The 14,022-nt window shown below is 41.4% G+C and overlaps 1 protein-coding gene across 1 annotated transcript in view; it reads left to right on the top strand.

Moving 5' to 3' along the window:
• ITGA9 (integrin subunit alpha 9) overlaps window positions 1–12,327 on the top strand; it is a 332,993-nt gene extending 320,666 nt beyond the window's left edge. The window contains exon 28 of the mRNA XM_006124025.4: window positions 11,579–12,327. Within this exon, the coding sequence (XP_006124087.1) occupies window positions 11,579–11,677 (99 nt within the window). The 3' untranslated portion in view covers window positions 11,678–12,327. The remainder of the gene's footprint in view (window positions 1–11,578) is intronic.
• Window positions 12,328–14,022: the final 1,695 nt, after the last annotated feature.

The raw sequence follows: 14,022 nt of genomic DNA, 5'->3' as shown, positions 1-14,022 counted from the left end.
CATCCCTGATAGGTGTGTGTCTAGCAAGTTCTTGTCCCTCTGGTCTATTTCAATACTTAATTATCCTGTTTTAAACTGTGGCACCTAGATGTGCCACAGCTTAGGCCACAACTATGCCAAGTAGAGTGAGACAGTTACCTTCTGTGTCTAATACAAGCATTCCTGGTAAACCACAACAGAATGATATTAGCGTTTTCAGTAACTGCATTTGTCAAGGTTGTTCCCCCGTTTTGGCACACCAAGAGAGCTTAAAAACCTTGCCTCTACAGCGGTGATTCCCAAACTTTTTGGCATCATTCCCCCTTTTTGATTTTTGAGAAACCTTCTCACCTCCCCCCCCCCCAAAAGAGCAGCAAAACTTGCTGAGAAAAAAAAGAAAAAGTTGCCCTTTTAAGAGCGGAGCAGGCATTGCCCTTTTGAAGTCTGCCCCAGCCAGCCTGAGCTGGGAAAAAAAGAAAATACCGGATGGATGGGGCTCATTCTTGGGGGGGAGGTATTGATGAGGGAGGAGGAGCTGGGTTGCCTTGTGCCCCCCCCTGGAATTTCTTCACACACCCCCAGGGTCGGTGCACCGCCAGTTTGGGAACCCATGCTCTATAGGCACTAGTTACCAAAACTTCCCAGAGTCACAGATTCCCTGGCTCTGAGAAATAAACAAACAAACAAGCTGCAACCATCAAGTGATTTTTTTTAATCCCTAAAACCAGAGGTAAACACTTGAAACCACGTCTAGGGCTACCCCAAGCTCTTTTGCCCCAAAAGAGCTTGAAGAAAGAGAAGAGATAACCAAGCTTCAGTCTCTAATAGCTGACCCCTCCGTCCGAGGTATGCAGATTCACATAGACTGATAGACCTTCCAGGACACAAGAATCAAATCATCACCTTAAAGAAGTAATTTTATTACAAAACAAAAGATAAACTTGATATAGCATACTTGCTAGATGCTACAGAGCAACTAAAGAAAACAAATTAAAATAGAGAAAAGTCTCTGGGTACAATGGTAATTGGGGAAGGGAGGCATAAAATTACACACAGCAATTCAAACCAAACCACTTAATAAAGAGAAAATACCCTGAACGCAATTAGATTCACTTTTTTTCTCTTTTACTTACTTCCAATCTCCTCTTTGTTCACTCTTCTTCTATGCTCCGAATCCCTCGGAGGCATGGTAGTCCTGCCTGGGTTTAAATCATTCTGTGTCTTTCAATTCCTGGTTTCTCTCTCCTACATAAAGAAAGCAAGAAAGGAATCTATATCCAATTCAAATTCCATCCCTCTATCCCAATTGGTTCTCTTAGCCCCCTTGCCAGCACACTTTTGCTAGCTACCTGAATTTAACCCCTTAGTAACTGAGTGCTGGTCAGCACCCCTCCTGTCCATTACAGCATTGCACTATTGACCCAGCCAATTTGTAATTCACTGTAACTAGTAGATCCCATTCAGCACTACTACTGCTGAGGCATGTATTTTGTGGATGTACATTTGATTTTTTTTCCTTTCAAAGTGAAGTACTTTGTCCTTTATTGAATTTCATTTTATTTCAGTTCTCCAATTTGTCAAGGTCCTTTTCAATTCTAATTCTGTCCTCCAAAATGCTTGCAGCCCTTCCCGGCTTAGTGTTATCTGCCAGTTTTATAAGCATATTATCCACTCCACTATCCAAATCATTAATGAAAATATTGAATAGTACCAGACTCAAACAGACCTCTGTAGAACTCAGTAGATATCTCCTCCCTGTTTGACAGCAAGCCATTGATAACTACTCTTTGAATATGTACCCATCTTATAGTAATTTAAAGAATGTCATGTGGGACTGTGTCAAAGACATGCTAAAATCAATATAAATCATATCCACTGCTTCTCTCTCCCCCTTCCCCCCCTCCCCGCCCTTCCCCGCCATCCACTTAGCCCATAACCCTTTCAAAGAAGGAAATTAGATTGATTTGGCATGCTTTGTTCTTGACAAATTCACATTGGCAGTTACTTATAACCCTATTATCTTCTAAATGCCTACAAATTGGTTGTTTTGTAATTTGTTTCAGTATCTTCTAGACATGAATGTTAGACTAACTGGTCAATACTTATCCTAGGACTGATGTTGTGCATAGGCCCTAACATGATCTCTCCCAGGAAGGTGAATTCCAACCAACATACATGAACGTTGGAATTCTTCTGTAGCTGCTATTTAATTTCAGTGTGCCTCAGTTTTTCATATGCAACATGAGAAATATAGAGCTGAGGAACTGAGACACAAAGAAGTGACTTGCTCAAAGACACACTGAAAGTCTGTGGCAGACCTAGTAAGTGAAGCCAGATTTCTGGACAGTCGATCTCGTGCTTTAAAGCACAATATCATCCTTCATCTCAAAGGTACAAGTATACCCATATGGACACTTTCCATACAAGCCCCTCTCCTTAAAAGGGACACAAATGATGGCATTTTGCCTGTCTGCCACAGAGAAATTGGATAAAACAATACCTGTATTTGATTTAAAAATACAGCAAAATATCAGTGTAATAAAAAGGTTTATAGAAATGCATCATTCTAGAATACATCAGTTCTCCAACTCTACAAACAGTGGCTGTATATAGAATCATAAAATCATAGAACTGGAAGGAACCTCGAGAAATCATCGAGTCCAGTCCCCTGCCCTCATGGCAGGACCAAGCACTGTCTAGATCAGTGTTTCTCAACCTTTTTTAATAAAGTACCCCTTTCAAAAAAATTGTAAGTACCTGCAGTACTTACAGTTTTCAAACACACATTTTTTTTCTACCATTGCAACACATTTGTTTAAACAACTTAATCGTAGTCGGGTGGGCAATGAAATTTTTGCATTTAAAAAGTACAAAAATAATAAACCTCTGAAAAACTTAAAACAAAAATTCAGTTTTCTCTAAATTTCTGTTGTGTTGACGTACCCCCCAGACTTCTCTTGAGTACCCCTAAGGGTACTCGTACCACTGGTTGAGAAACACTGGTCTAGACCATCCCTGACAGATATCTGTCTAACCTGCTCTTAAATATCTCCAGTGATGGAGATTCTACAACCTTCCTAAGAAATTTATTCCAGTGTTTAACCACCCTGACAGTTAGGAAGTTTTTTCTAATGGCCAACCTAAATCTCCCTTGCTGCAATTTAAGCCCATTTTTTCTTGTCCTATCCTCAGAGGCCAAGCAGAACAATTTTTCTCCCTCCTTCTTGTATCCTTTTAGATACTTGAAAACCGCCATCATGTCCTCTCTCAGTCTTCTCTTTTCTAAACTAAACAAGCCCAACTCTTTCAGTCTTCCTTCACAGGTCATGTTTTCTAGAACTTTAAACATTTTTGCAATCACAAAATCATACTGGCAGTCGCGAATAGAAAAATCCTATTTTTGAGGAAAGATGACCTTGTCTCTGAGCTCCTGGATAGGGATTTAAGAGATATGGGTTCAGTTCCCAACTCTGTCAGAACATGGGCAGTACAGTATATCTAATTTCTCTATGCTTCAGATCTGTCTCTCTGAAGTGAGGCATGGTAATGCTTCCGTTATCTCTTTGTCAGTTTAGCTTGTAAGCTTTTTGTAACAAGGACTGTCTCTTATTATGTTTTTGAACCATGTCTGACACCACGGGATACGCTGTATTAATTTGGATGGAATGTATGGGCCCAAAGAGCCATGGTAGTTTTTACGTCAGTGACCCTGTCTATAGTTATACTACTCTTTTGCTGGATTTTTACTAATACTAGCATTACCCGTCCCATGGTGATGATAGATATACATGTGGCATCTTCCCTCCCTCCTGCTTCTGGGGGTGGGAGGCTTTGGCCATGTGTCCTCTTCTTTTCCTACTGCTCCAGGGATGGTGGGGCGTGCTGCACTCTTCCCTTCCCCATGGTGGTGGTGGGGAGAGGGGGGCGCACATGGCCTTCTCCCTCCCTGCTGCTCCCAGGGCCAGGGAGACTTGGTCTGGCTTGGGCTGCAAGGCCTCATCCCTCCCTGCTGCTCCTGGGGGCAGTAAGTCTCAGGCCTTATGGCCTCTTCCCTCCCCGCTGATCCCTGGGTAAGGGGATTGGGCTGTGTGTCGTCTTCCCTCCCCGCTGCTCCAGGGATGCTAAGGTGCATGTGTGCATGCTCTTCCCCTTCCCATGGTGGTGGTGGGGGGGGGGGCACACACATGCTCTTCCCCTTCCCATGGTGGTGGGGGGGGGGGCACACACATGCTCTTCCCCTCCCCATGGTGGTGGAGGGGGGGCACACACATGCTCTTCCCCTCCCCATGGTGGGGCACACAGTGCTGCTCCTCCTCCATTATAGTGGGGCCAGAGGCCTCAGTGGAAGGGGCAGAGCTGTAGGTGAGGCTAGGAGCCTGCCACTCCCTAGACTTCTCAAATGTTCTCTGAGACAGATGGTGTGATGGACACCTCTCCTTTTATAATAGTATAGAATACATGTGATGTGACTGAGAAAAACAGCTCAATTTTTCTAAAAGGCTATTAATCAGGACCTTATTTGGTAAGAACCAAAACTGATTTTTTTTATTTTGTTGTGATCAAATGAGTATAAGGTTACTCAGTAATTACAAAAGGAATGCCACCTGCTGCTAGCATTAACTCTATTTTTTCAAGCGTGAGAGAAAACTTCATTCACATTTTATAATTTACATGCTATCCATGCACGTTTCTCACTGGTTTCCTGGTAGGATAACCACAGGATGATACAAAACCGAAGTTATTTACACATTTGTGTTTAGTGTTAAAAATACAGAATTGCAGTAGGTCAATGATTTGTCCTTTTCTATTCTTGGGAAATAGCAGAAGGGAGAACAGAATCAAACAACAGAAAGAAGGTAGCTACTTATCATTTTAACTCCCAGAAACAGCTTTTCTTGCTCTTTTCCATTTGCATGCTGACGTAGGAAATCCATGTCCAAATGTATCTTTAAGCAAATGTTGCCTGATATGAGTTGTCTGTTTTTCTAAAAGGAATGCGTGCCTAACTTGACAAGCTGGAGTAGTGCACTTTGGTGAAAGTCAAACCTCGGAATTGCAGAGGATGTCAGCAATTTGACAGTGCAGTGGAGTGACTTGAATAAAGCTCAGAATTAAGTTGTATAATTCACCTGACTATAGGGAGCATTAGTTCTGTATTGCCCTAAGTGGAAAATTAAAACTTTATTTCCACAAAGTACATTCATGTTTCTGCTCAAGAAATGCTATAGAGGGCAGCATGACTATAGCAGAAGGAAAAGTAGACCCTGCATTAGAAAAAGTATTGACAATTTCAGACAGAAAACAAAGAAACAAAGCACCATATTTACCACACCTTCAATTCCCAGATGTATGGGAAGGTAGTAAGGAAGAAAGCGAGGTGAACTGATTGCAGTATCATCATTAGTCTGGGCAGGGAAAACCTGCCTCACCGTTTTTTATTTTCTCTGGAATTGTGTGAGAGTTGGCTGAGAGTGAGTAGGCTAACTCATTCTACAAACAACAGAGAAGATACCAGTAGGTTCACAGTAGGGATGTAAGGGTATGTCTACACAGCAAAGTTATTTTGAAATAACTTTCTTAGCATCTACACAGTCAAACCGCTATTTTGAAATTAATTCGAAATAGCGGAACGCTTATTTCAAATTTGGTAAACCTCATTCCACGAGGAATAACGCCAAATTTGAAATAGCTATTTCAAAATAAGTGCTGTGTAGACACTTATATCAAAATAGAGGGCCTCCAGCCTTCCCAGGGTGCTCTAGTGGCCACTCCAGCCTCAACCAAGAACACTCCTCTCCCTTGCTATTTTGAAATAACACTGTAGTGTAGACATACCCTAAGAGATTAGTTGATTCGACTAGTCACTTCCCCCCCTTGCTGCCTCTATCCGAGGTAGCAAGGGTGGGGAGCAGGAGCCAGTTCTGGGGGAGCCAGCTTATAAGCCAGTTCCCCCCAGCACCGTTTCTGTAGGATGCAGAGACAAAATGAGGGAACTGGGTACAAGCCGGGAATCAGCTGATTCCTGGCTCACACCTAGTCCCAGGGTTGCACCTCTGCTTTTTAAATTCCATCGACTAGTTGATTAAATGCAATTTAACATCCCAGAGCCTTCAAGAAGAGAGAAGAGAGTGATTGTTACTCCCTCCATTGGAAGGGTGGCTGATGTATGTTTCTCATAGTCTCATATTCTTCAAGTCACCTTCTTTCCCCATGACACTGGATGAAGACTCAGCTACACATCACTGATGCAGGCACATCCACACTGCAATATGTAGATAGCTGCACATTGGTGAAAGGCTCTGGCAGGGAGAGGCAAAGACTCCCTGCTGACAGCCCCTGCCAGAGATTTTCCTTATTGCTTTACTCTTATTGCAGGGAAGGGCTTAAAGCAGTGGGGAGCTACTGGCAGCTTTCCTTAATACCTTTCCCCTCCCACTCCACAAGAGCCTTTCGCCATAGCTGGAGTCTTTCCATGTGTAGGGAAAGGCTCCAGAAGCAGGGAGATAGCAGGACACGACCTGGCAAAAAGTAGAGCATAAACAAGGATGCATGGCTTGGGTGAGTCAAGAGCTTTGAGGGATGTGTATAAACCCATGCCCTTTAAATGTGTCTTCACTCTATTTGGCAAATGTATGAGCTCTACATGCCACCAAAAGAAATATGCAGTGTTGTCATATCTTTAGAGAAACAGCCTATTGCACTGGCCCAGGCAGCTGTCTTTACTCTCCATAGCAGCTGCCAGGAGGAGATTACATAAGATGGAGTTTGAGAAGTCCCAGTCCTCTGGGGTTCTTTCTCCTAAGTACCCACCAGCTATAGGCATTGAAAGTTGCCTGGGCCTTCCAGCCACCCCATTTAACCCAAACAGATAGACCCAGGGCACTGGACTCAGAAGGACCTTCACAGGTTCCCTATACCACATTCCTTCCATTCAGAAATTTGTCCTGGATTTTCATTTTCCTTTACTGTCATTGTTTGTTAATCCTTTGTTCCACCTTTCTCCTATGACTGCAACCCTTCAGCTGACATCCCTGTCCACTACACTCTTCTCCTGTATTCTCTCCCCATAATTTCTTTCCCAGTTTCTCATTTCTCTCAGTATGTTTCCCTCTTCTTTACCCATTCCCTATGCTATTCCCAGAAACTGTTCTCCTCCTCCCCACTTGTCTTTCATCTCAACCTTAGGGAGTGGTATCGTACACCACAGATCCCACAAAATTGAACTGTAGCAATATATATAAAATAGTCTCCTTTGTCCACATGAGACCCAGACACAACTCTTTACTCTTGGTCCAGCAGTTCTCACTCATAGAATCCTCCTCTTAGGCTACGTCTAGAAAAGCAACACCGCCTCTAAGGAAGGTGTCTGCTTTTTCTAAAAAAAAGTTCAAAAAAACGGACGTGCTCTTTCACCATCCCCGTAAACCTCGTTCTACAAGGAATAAGGGATGCATCAAAAGAGAGCTTTCTTTCAACATTTGGCACCATATAGATGTGCCAAATTTCAACAGAGCCTCTTTTGAAAGTAAATTGGAAAAAGATACGCAATTTGCCTTTCTTTTTCCAATTTAACATTGCAGTGTAGACCTAGCCTTAGACAGGAGAAGCAACAGAAAGCAAAACAGAGACAGAACCTTCAGAAGACAGACTTCTGCTCTACGTTGTTTTCATTTTGCTGTAGCCATGTTTGTCCCATTATATGAAATACACAAAGTGGGTGAGATAATATATTTTATTGGACTAATTTCTGTTGGTAAGAAATGGCTGAAGAAGAGCTCAAAGCCTCTCTTTTACCAGCAAAAGTTGGTTCAATAAAAGATGTTACCTTGTCCACCTTGTCTATCTCTTCTGCCTTAGTAACACAAGAGGCAGCAGAACATTAGATCTCCCAGTGCTGACTAGCAACAGCCAATGACTGATCTCACCTGTTCATCCTCCTCCATTTTGCCCTCTCACCTTGATCCTTAACTACTACTTCCTTTTTCCCTGCTTTTCCATCCCACCATTCCCCACATTATCTCCCAGTATAACCATCACATATCTAACTTATGCACATATATCAACCTTGAATACTGGACAAAGTGGCTGAGGTTTTAACTAGAGGCAGAGAGAGTTCCCATGCGATCACTGAGAGCAGAAACATGGTGTGTGGACATCAGCATATACTGTCCCATAACTTGTTATTTCTTTACCTTGTAGGGGATGTCACACTTAGCTAATCGCTAATGAGTCTTTTTTAAAACGGTCACATCCAGGCTGCACACCCAAGCTTTTCTTCTTTCTTCCCATGTGTATCCTCTTGATTTCATTCATTTTACTCCTCTGATTTTGGAGTAGTCACATAGACTTAGAGCGAATGATATATACAATTTCATAGCAGGGTAAACTATGGATTCTAGTTTTCATGCTTTGTTAATATTTGTTAAGATTTTCAACTCATTCTTTTTCCCGTCTGGGAAGCCTTACAAAAGTCTTCCTTATCCAGTAATGAAATAATAAAATACCACTTTTAAAGATAACTTTTAAAGATAACTTTTAAAGATAACTCCTGAAGCAGATGTTCACAAACAGACAACTTTTATTAAAAGAACAGTGGGAAAGAGTTTGCTTTCGTTTGTTTGGCCCTGGAGGAAATTAAAAAGCCTTTCTATAATTTTGATTATAACTTTAAGTGTGGATTTTATTGTTCCAAGGATGTGGCTGTCTGAAGGATGGAAACCTTTAGGGTTTAAAACTTGTTTTAAACAGCTATAAATTGAACTTTCCTTGTTAATGTTAGCGAAACATGTCCCATAGCAGTTTTCTCGTCTAGAAGTTCTAAAGTGCTGAATGTGTAAATCTGCTCTGACTTTATAAAAATGGCACCCACTTACTCAGTGCACCAGCTCCTTGGTATGTCTACTGATTTGTGACCAAAAATGTATCCTTGTTAACTCTTGTTAACCCTGCAGAGTTAGCACTCCTCAGCGGGAGCAGAGTAACGCAGCTGGGGGAGTTAAGTGAGCTGGGGCTGCCTTGCTCTGCTTCCCTGATGCTGCTGGTGAGTGTGGGGGAATGGATCCCTGCTGCCAGCGCAGGGCCCCAGACCCCACTCTTCCCTGTGGCTGCATTGGTTGGGCAAAGAGGCAGCAAGGAGTGGAGCAGGAGAGTGGTGGGATGTAACCTGGAAAGGGAGGGAGAAGGGATGGGGAGAGGCAGGGCCTGGGCAGAGGAGGTTTTGGCCCAGTCTTTCCTCAGTCTGGGAGAAGGGGTCTCACACCCACTGGCCCCCTGGGACTCCCTTCAGCAGTTGCCTCTGATGGATTCTATTCTTTTTTGTGCATTATCAACAAAGATGTTTATTCAGGCCCCTGATCCTGCACCATGTAAATCAACGGGAGCCTTGCCATTGATTCCGTTTCACTCTAAAGGCCTGATCCAAAGATCATTGCTATCAATGGGAACATTCCACTGGGATTGCACTGATGTTACTGTCTTCAAGCCAGACCCTCAATGACTAGTGACTAATGTAGATGAAAACATAATTGCAAAACCCTTATTACTGGCAGTGATGTGCAAGGAAAGAACTCAGCTTGAGTCTCAGAGTGAGTGTGAAGGATAGGCAGTTAGAAAAAGTTCTGGGTGGTTTTTTTTAAATTTTATAATCTGGAAGATAGTGAGCAGCACCTAAAATGTCATTTCATAGAGTCACATTTTAAAATAAAACCACCAGTAATATGAAGGAGTGGATTGTCTTTTAATCGATGCATGTTGATTCGTCTTACTGGGTGGGCACAAGATGTAACACTTTGTTAAAGATGACCGAAGGGGAGGTGAGATCTTGTACACTGGGCACAAAACTAGGAGCTAGGAACTTTTTAATTCTAATTCCAGTGCTAATTGTAATTCTCCTAGGAGATTCACTTGACTGATCTATCTCAGTTATATTACAGGCAGTCCCCGGGTTACGTACAAGATAGGGACTGTAGGTTTGTTCTTAAGTTGAATTTGTATGTAAGTCGGAACTGGTACATATTGTAGGGAAAACATTTCTCCAGAGCTCAGTTTTATTCTCCCACACCTCACTTCCCTCAGTCCTTTATTCTCAAGCTGAGGTGTCTGCTGAGAAAAGCCGCTCCGCGTCTCCCTGGTCTGCTGGGAGGGGCGCTAGCTTTGCATCTCCCTGGTCTGCTGGGGGGAAGCAGCTAGTGCGGGGTTGCCTCACCCCGTTTGTAAGTAGGGATCTGATGTAAGTCGGATCCATGTAACCCGGGGACTGCCTGTATTTGTAAAACAGGGAAAATATCTATTTATCCAACCATCTGTCTATTTGGGGGAAGACTTCCAGATCCTAGGGGTTAAAATATATTTGTAGATAGTACAGTTTAGTAAGAATTTGAATAAGAAAGCTACATTTAACAGAAATGTAGCTCTGACATTACAGTGCAAAATGTTCTTAAGTTAGTTTGTGAACAGAGGATGTTAACAATTGACTAGCGTCATTTTTACCCTGCAGGAGCTGAGAATAGAGGGTTATGCTTGCATGAATGTTTAATTATAACAAACAAAACATATTTTTTGTTTATGTAAAAGACTTAAAAGACAGAACAGAATTGTGTTAAAACTGATATGAAAACCACAGTATTATTATCAGTACAGTACTTGTGAAACAGGAGGCAAAATTAGAGGTCTGGCAGAAGTGGGACCCAATGCTGGGAAGTGTTGACTAACTTTTGAGCAGCCTTAGCTCTCAGTGAGGTCACTGCTGCTGTTCAGAACCCAAGCTCAGTTTTGGATGGATGAACAAATGGTATTTTCAGTTAAGTGACAATTTCAGCAAAAAGAAAAAATTGTTTCAAATTGGACTGAAAACAATTTTTTTGACATTTTTGATTAATCAAAACGTCAAAACAATTTTTTTGTTTGGATGAAGTGAAACATTACATTTTGTTCCAATAATTTTAAAACATTTATGAGAAAAAAAGTAAAATCAAAGAAAATTTTCAAAACAATTGACAAAACTGTAATTTAATATATATATATGTGTTAGATCTAAAGGGATTCCAGAATCTGGAAACTGAACTCCTAAAGATTCTGATTTCCATATCTGACCCAGGCCCCAAAAGACTTATTTCATCACATAAGAGGATCAAATTAATGCAGAGTCATCTGATCTCACAAGATTTATACAGTTTTGTCACAGAATCATCCAAGGATAGTTCATGAGATTTTGACAAACCCTAGCCCTGCTTTAGACTCACGCCCAAAATCTATTCTAGTCCTGACCTACTTCTGGAGCTGAATAGTATCTCTTCAGCCCACCCATCTAGTATTTTTTGTTTTCTGAAAATAACTGGTTTTTTAATTGTGTTTTTACATAAGTGCAGTCTTCTCTAAAAAAGCAGTTAATACATAAGAAAGTGGAGAACTCATGAAGACTTGGACCTGATAAGGATCTTATTTACATTAATGTAAATCGGGTGTAACTCCATTCACTTCAGTAACCTTTTCAATTTTACATCAATGAGATTAGAATCTGAGCCAAATTGTTTATCAAAACAAAGACAGATTTTAATTCGTGACATCATTATTTATGATGATAATTCTTTTCAATTTGCAGATGGGCTTCTTCCGCAGGAGATACAAAGAAATCATTGAGGCTGAGAAAAACAGGAAGGAAAATGAAGATAGTTGGGACTGGGTCCAGAAAAATCAATGAACTGCCAGAAAAAAGGTCATGTGACATACACTTGCTAGCCTATTGGTCCTGCTCTTGTATCTTCCATATGTGGAAGAAGGAATCTTCTCCAGATTTTTCGGAGGCCCTGTTGATGCTGTGTTCTTTATCATCCTAACAAGCTAGGGAACATATCCTGAGGCAACCACTGCAGCCATGTCAGGTGACTGGAGCAATTTACATTTCCTGTACGAGTTGAACTTTGAACTTTGGTAACCAAGCTGCAGTGCAGAGCAATATTTATGAATCCAACATATGTGGTATACCCTCAGGGGAAGACTGATACCTAAAAGTATTTTTATAAATATAAGCTTTTTATACTGATTATGTCTTTATATTTGTATCAATGTTTTATTGTTTCTATTGAATAGCTATATAGTTCACTCAAGCACTGATATCTGGCTAAGACCTTGGAAATACATATATGTATATATAAATCTTATTGTACTTTTGAACTTCAATGAAAAAAAAGACTTTCAGATGAAACTAGCTGAAAAACCTCACATAGCAAATCCACAAGGCTTGGTAATGTATGTAGACCAATAAATGGCAATAAGCCAAAGTCTTTTCACATTTTTAAGATGAAGTTGATTTTTGAGTTATGAGCTAAAGAACCTAAAGTATTACTCACATATGATTTTCTGCATTTGAATCTATCCGTTACTAATCTGAGTTGTGGGAAACAATCACTCACCGCCAAGTAACAAGAATTATAGTTCCACATTGCCTCTTGTATTTCAGGAATATAGCCTTTTGGTCGCAGGGCATATTGCACTGAAGAAAGCAGTGAAGAATGTCTTCTTTTGGCCAACTCTGTCTCCTGCAATCTTTAAGCCTTTGACAATGAGCAAGATTTGGGCAGTCAAGATACTGCAGAGACTTAATTGGATCAACCACTAAGGCATCAACTAATTACCTTGTTTTAAAAATGGGATTAATAATATCAACTTTAGTGATATAAAAGATGGCCTTTAAGACATTGTTAATGGTCATAGTCCAATCTGTTTCACATGATGCTGTACAAGCTAGTGATCATAGCTACAAGGGTTGACCATTATGCCTGCCATCTAAATTGTATGCACCCAAGTTACAAAATTATAATCTTTAGAATAATGGCAGTATTAGATAGATGAGTAAATTAGATGTATTTCTAAATATTGAGGTTTCAAATTTGGATGCTTTTAATATCAGCTGTCATCCTTCATTTAGTATTAAAATCTGAATTGAATTATGGCACAGACCTTGCTAAAATGCAAACCCTCACTCACAAATAATTCTTTAGCAGATTTCTTCCTGAGCTAGAAGAAACTCAGTGTGAATGAATGCAGCCATGTTCTTTCAAAGAGATGTTGGTATCTGAATAGAAATAGTGTTACTGCTACACCACTGGTTTATAGACATTATTGGTCTACTTCTGTTCTTACATTTCAGCAGAGTACATCAGAGTACATTCCACTGATAGGGTGGTATAAAATCAATGTAATGGAGAAAACGAGGAGTCCTGTGGCACCTTATAGACTAAAGACCCACTTCATCAAGGTCTTTACCCACGAAAGCTTATGCTCCAATAACTTTGGGTATGTCTACACTACCCTCCTAGTTCGAACTAGGAGGGTAATGTAGGCATACCGCACTTGCAAATGAAGCCCGGGATTTGAATTTCCCGGGCTTCATTTGCATAAGCGGGGAGCCGCCATTTTTAAAACCCCGCTGGTTCGAACCCCATGCAGCGCGGCTACACGGGGCTTGAACTAGGTAGTTCGGACTAGGATTCCGGACTGGGTGTACCGGTAGTTCGGAATAGGAATCCTAGTCCGAACTACCTAGTTCGAGCCCCGTGTAGCCGCGCTGCACGGGGTTCGAACCAGCGGGGTTTTAAAAATGGCGGCTCCCCGCTTATGCAAATGAAGCCCGGGAAATTCAAATCCCGGGCTTCATTTGCAAGTGTGGTATGCCTACATTACCCCGCTAGTTCGAACTAGCGGGGTAGTGTAGACATACCCTTTGTTAGTCTATAAGGTGCCACAGGACTCCTTCTCGCTTTTGCAGATCCAGACTAACACGTCTACCCTTCTGATACTTGTAATGGAGAAGAGAATCAAGCCCTATGTATTAGAAGGAGATGAAAAAAGAGCAAAAGCGTGACTGATGTCATCCTCCTGCATGATACAAGAATACTGAAGGCTTGAATACAAAGAATAAGCAAATTTGCATGAGGGCTTGCCTGATCCTTCCACTTGTGAAGAGGCATTTTCTTTGCAAATTCACTCTCGTTTCCAGCTACAGTATATGAACCATGTCCTACTCATGCATTTTTATGTGTTCCT

Source organism: Pelodiscus sinensis, chromosome 2 (genome assembly GCF_049634645.1).
Source record: "Pelodiscus sinensis isolate JC-2024 chromosome 2, ASM4963464v1, whole genome shotgun sequence".
Taxonomy (NCBI): Eukaryota; Metazoa; Chordata; order Testudines; family Trionychidae; genus Pelodiscus; species Pelodiscus sinensis.
The sequence above is the reverse complement of the archived record's forward strand: the minus strand, read 5'-3'. Positions and strand labels throughout refer to the sequence as shown.